At 31.3% G+C, this 4,857-nt stretch overlaps 1 protein-coding gene across 1 annotated transcript; it reads right to left on the minus strand.

Moving 5' to 3' along the window:
- Positions 1-477: 477 nt before the first annotated feature.
- Positions 478-3,229, minus strand: LOC139887918 (protein FAR1-RELATED SEQUENCE 5-like). Its single transcript, XM_071870965.1, has 5 exons — positions 3,166-3,229; positions 1,955-2,448; positions 1,648-1,862; positions 1,297-1,555; positions 478-1,179 (listed from the first exon to the last, which is right to left on the minus strand). Exons 1-5 carry the CDS (start codon positions 3,227-3,229, stop codon positions 478-480), a joined length of 1,734 nt encoding a protein of 577 aa, XP_071727066.1.
- Between the last annotated feature and the right edge of the window lie 1,628 nt (positions 3,230-4,857).

Genomic DNA, 4,857 nt, shown 5'->3' on the forward strand with positions numbered 1-4,857 from the left:
TATTTATAAATGATTGTTCGTTAATCGTCGGATGTGGTCAAAGGTTCAATGAATCCATATAAATAGTTCAAAGGTCAACTGTATGTATGAACACAGTTCAATGTTTATGAGATTTCAACATTACAAACTTTGCTTATCGTGTCGAAATCATATAAGATTAAGTTTAAATTTGGTCGAAAATTCCCGGGTCATCACACAATACCCAAAAACAATGTCTACAAAGAAGACCAAATCGTAGATAGTGTCTACATGTACATATTATTGATCCATCTTGGCGGTTATGAAGTACCTTTATAATAATAAAAAGTATGAAACTGATGTATAAGCCAATCACAAGTGATTAGTACCTATTTAAATATGACAACTGATGTATAAGTTAATCACAAGTGATAAGTATCTATTTAAACTATTTTAACAAGTGAGATTCAAACTATTACACAAATGTTATTCTATACATGAAAAAATATGTAAATTAGTTTACCTTGTATTTGAAGAACTCTTTTTCTTCATTCGAGCCTTCCCTTTTATCCTCCATACTTGAGCCTTCATCTTTTTTCCCTTCATTCGAACCTTCATTCGAACCTTCATTTTTCTTCCCTTCATTCGAGCATTCCTTTCACTTTCCAATTTCTCTTTAACAACAAATATTTCCGTGTATTCCTCTTTGTCCATTTTATCTAACGAACATTTATACAAAGCTGCAACAATCTCTTGTTGAATAATCAGAAAAATTGTATCCGTGTATACCTTCAATGCATGTTTTTCAATTCTTAGCAACGTTAATAATTTTAGGTTTTTCTTGATTGTCTGTACATTCAAAGATTCTTGTTTTGACCTCTGTTTTAACATGGCAGATTCAAAGCCGTCCATAAAAGTCAACAGATTTGATGCAGATCTTGTAAAGTGTGAAAAAAAAGCATTTTCACTCTCTGATCTTGAAGTAGTTCGCATCAAACCAAACATTTCAGTTTCGATGAAATATGCTGGTATCCAACTTGATCTAATATCAAACATATATTTGAACCAACTGTCATTCTTCAATGAAAAATCGTCCATCAACTTTTCCCATTTTTCTTCAAAAACAGTTGGTTCTATGTACATATTCCACACAATTTTATCAAATCTCTTCTTGAAGTCTTTTTCTTGTTTGTCTTCAATATTAGGATTTGCTTCTTGAATCTGTAATCACATTTGATTGGTTAATAATTCATATTAAGAAAATTATGTATATGTATCATTAACCATTTCAATCGCATGTGATTAGTTACATGTAGTCTTCAATAACAAAACTCATACCTTTGATGGCACCTTCCGCATAATGTGCCACATGCATAGTCTATGATTTGCCGTCTTAAAGACCTCTTTTATGGCTATCGCCATTGATTTGTCCTGATCTGTCACAATCATGTTTGGCTCTTTCCCGAATGTCTTCATGAAGCAATTAAGTAGCCATTTATAACTCTCGACTGTTTCATCCCTGATCATTGCTGCAGCAACAGTGACACACCTACGGTGGTTATCTATTCCAGTAAATGGTACAAACTTGAGGTTGTACCTGTTAACAAAAAGACAATGTTAGAAACTCAGATAAGCCAAACAACCTGTCAATCACATGTGATTAGAAGCTGTAAAAACCAGGTATCATACCTGTTAGTTCTATATGTTGCATCAAATGAGATAACATCACTAAACTCCTTGTAGTTGCACTTTGCAACTTCATCCGCCCAGAAAATGGAATGTAATTGACTTTTTTCAAGCTTGTACTCAAATGAAAAACCAGGAACATATTTTTTCCTTTTTTCCAATTTGTTAACGAGCATTTGAGAATCAGTTGCATTGATAAACACATTCAAATATCGTTTCTGAAGTCAATTACAGTTCCATGAACATTTTTTTCATACCCTTTCATATTGCTGTAAACTTCGTATGCCTTTGTTGGACCAATATTTGATACTGTCGAATGGTATACAAACAACTTCTCCGCATACCTCATTTGTCTTTCCTTTTTACTTAAATGTCTGTATTCTATCGGTAGCAACTCATGATTATGTTGTTCTTCAAAGTCAGCAAGAACGAAAGTATATGTTCCATACACCCGGTCGAATCTAACTTTAGCCCTACATCCTGTGCATTCCATGTTGCTTTTCCGAATTGGCTTTTTAGTTTCTTGTAATGTGTCAAAGTAGACTTCCTTTGGTGTGCCAGCCTTGTTGCATAAGTAATATTTTTGTTTCACTAATCCAGATTTTGCAGTTTTTTGTCCAGCCTTTCTTATGTCAAAACATGCATGATATGCATATAACCTATACATCTCTTCACATTGATCAAGTGTTCCATAATTATGACCAATGACCGGTAAGAAAAGTTTGTCAACAATTGGTGCATAATACAATGATCCACCTGGTGTTTCGTTTTTACGTGTTGCAGTTGCTTTTGGTGAATTATAATCTGTGGAAAACAAATTACAATGTTAATTGAATGTTTAACTGAAATAAGAGACAATATACATATCACATAATGTATTATCATATAACGCAATCACATGTGATTCAATAAGTAAAAATTTACAACAATTCGATTTTCAACTTCATCTTCATTGTATTCATCAGTAATCACTTTAAATCCCAGTAATGTATTATCATAAAACAATCACATGTGATTTTTACAAGAAATTACATGTGATTTTACACAAGACATTACTTAAAGTCACAAAAACACTAATTCATTAAAAGCTAATCACATGTGATTGAATGAGTAAAAATTTACAACAATTCGATTTTTATCTTCATCTTCATTGTATTCATCAGGAACCACTTGTAAATCCCAGTAATGTATTATCATAAAACAATCACATGTGATTTTACAATATATTACATGTGATTTTACACAAGACATTACTTAAAGTCACAAAACACTAATTCATTAAAAGCTAATCACATGTGATTAAATGAGTAAAAATTTACAACAATTTGATTTTTATCTTCATCTTCATTGTATTCATCAGTAATCACTTTTAAATCCCAGTAATGTATTATCATAAAACACTCACATGTGATTTTACAATATATTACATGTGATTTTACACAAGACATTACTTAAAGTCACAAAAACACTAATTCATTAAAAGCTAATCACATGTGATTGAAGACGAAACGATATACATACCATCATCATTCTGGATTTCGTTGATGTCTTCATCACTAATATCGTATTCCCTCTCTGGTTCCATTGCTTAAATTGAAGGTGTATATGAATTGATTGATCAATGAATTCGTATGTTAAGCAATTCGGAGTGAACGAGTGATTATCAATCTAAGTTAACGATGTTAGGTAATCGTATAATCAAGTAATCCGACTGAATTAATCAGAGTTAATGACGTAATCAGACTGATTGTTCGCTGGATAATCGTCAATCGCCATCGCCAGGATCGTTTAGGGTTTTTGAAGGTTTTTCGTTCGAGAGTGATTTGTTTCGTACGTAGGATTTCTATTTTTGTAAAATGAACATAATACCCTCGCTGTATTAATTGGTGCTTTAATCTGGATCATTGATCAAAAGTGATCCAAGGGCTGAGAACCGCCCCTTGGATTTCAACCTTTTTAATGGTTTCTTTGGAATACAATTCTATGAGAAAATATCTAATTTATATATTTATTAGGGTGAAATATGATATTTTCCATTTATTTATATGTGATTCAACTTAAAAGAATAGAAGATCAATGAGAAAACCTAGACTTTTTAGAGCACATTCATACGTACACCATTGCCTCGCCGTTAGAGTTTGCCATTCATAAAAGTAATAGCAATCCCTCGCCATCCATTTCGTGGTTGTGCAGCATATTTGAAAGCGAGCTTTTAGGGTGTATATGGTAATCCCTCGCCATCCATTTCGTGATTGAGTAGTATATTTGAAGTGGCAACAATTGTTTTCAACTATGAGTTTATTATGTTATTATTTTTTTCTTTGCGGCTTTGTTCCATGTTCAACCTAATTATGTGGCATATACGAAGGATTGGGTTCAAAAATTGATTATTACTATATTATATAATAGACAAAAATAGTGAATAGTACTGATGTGCGCAGAGGTGTATATAAAATAGCTTTATTTTTACAACTAAATACCATTAAATATGCTACAATTTTACACAAGTTATTTATTTATTTATCGAGTGGATATACTTAAACCTTGCTACAACACTTATAGGCAGTGTACCTAATCGTACAGTAGTGTAGTTTTTAGTAAGTCCGGTTCGTCCACAGGGAATCTTTTAAACAAAGCTTAACGCTATATTAGTTTTAATTTATAAAAATACAAATATATATATAAGTAATATTATTATTATAAAGGGGGGTTTTTACCGTTTAATGACCGGTTTGTCAATTTTAAAAACTTTAGTCGCAGTTAAAACCTAATGTAAAATATTAAAAATAAATATAACTTAATTTAAAGCGTAAAGTAAATAACGATAATGAAATTGCGATAAATAAAAGTGCGATAAAATAAAATTGCAATAATTAAAAAGTACGATAATTAAAAGTGCAATTAAATACAATAACAATAAATAAAAGTGCGATAATTAGAAGTGCAACTAAATATAAAATAAAGGAAATTAAATATGAAATAAAATAATTATATTTATTTAAACTTCCGTAATCATGATGTTTGACGTGTTGATTTTAGTTTTATGCCCATGAGTTAATTGTCCTTTGTTCTGGATTATTTAATATGTCCGTCTGGTTTTTGTCCATAACAGTCCATCAGTCATAAATATAAAGTGCGAGTGTCCTCGTCAAATTATCTTTATACCCGAAGTCAAATATTCCAACTAATTGGGGACTTAAACTGTAACAAGAT

This window comes from Rutidosis leptorrhynchoides, chromosome 2, assembly GCF_046630445.1.
Source record: "Rutidosis leptorrhynchoides isolate AG116_Rl617_1_P2 chromosome 2, CSIRO_AGI_Rlap_v1, whole genome shotgun sequence".
NCBI classification, from domain to species: domain Eukaryota; kingdom Viridiplantae; phylum Streptophyta; class Magnoliopsida; order Asterales; family Asteraceae; genus Rutidosis; species Rutidosis leptorrhynchoides.

What these genes read in the sequence shown, in the direction of transcription:
- LOC139887918 (XM_071870965.1), bottom strand. Translation starts at nt 3,229, where the DNA reads ATGGAACCAGAGAGGGAATACGATATTAGTGATGAAGACATCAACGAA. An exon ending in CGAAATCCAGAATGATGATG is followed by an intron (nt 2,449 to 3,165) that starts GTATGTATATCG and finishes TGTTTTCCACAG; the next exon opens with ATTATAATTCACCAAAAGCA. An exon ending in TGCGGAAGGTGCCATCAAAG is followed by an intron (nt 1,180 to 1,296) that starts GTATGAGTTTTG and finishes ATGTGATTACAG; the next exon opens with ATTCAAGAAGCAAATCCTAA.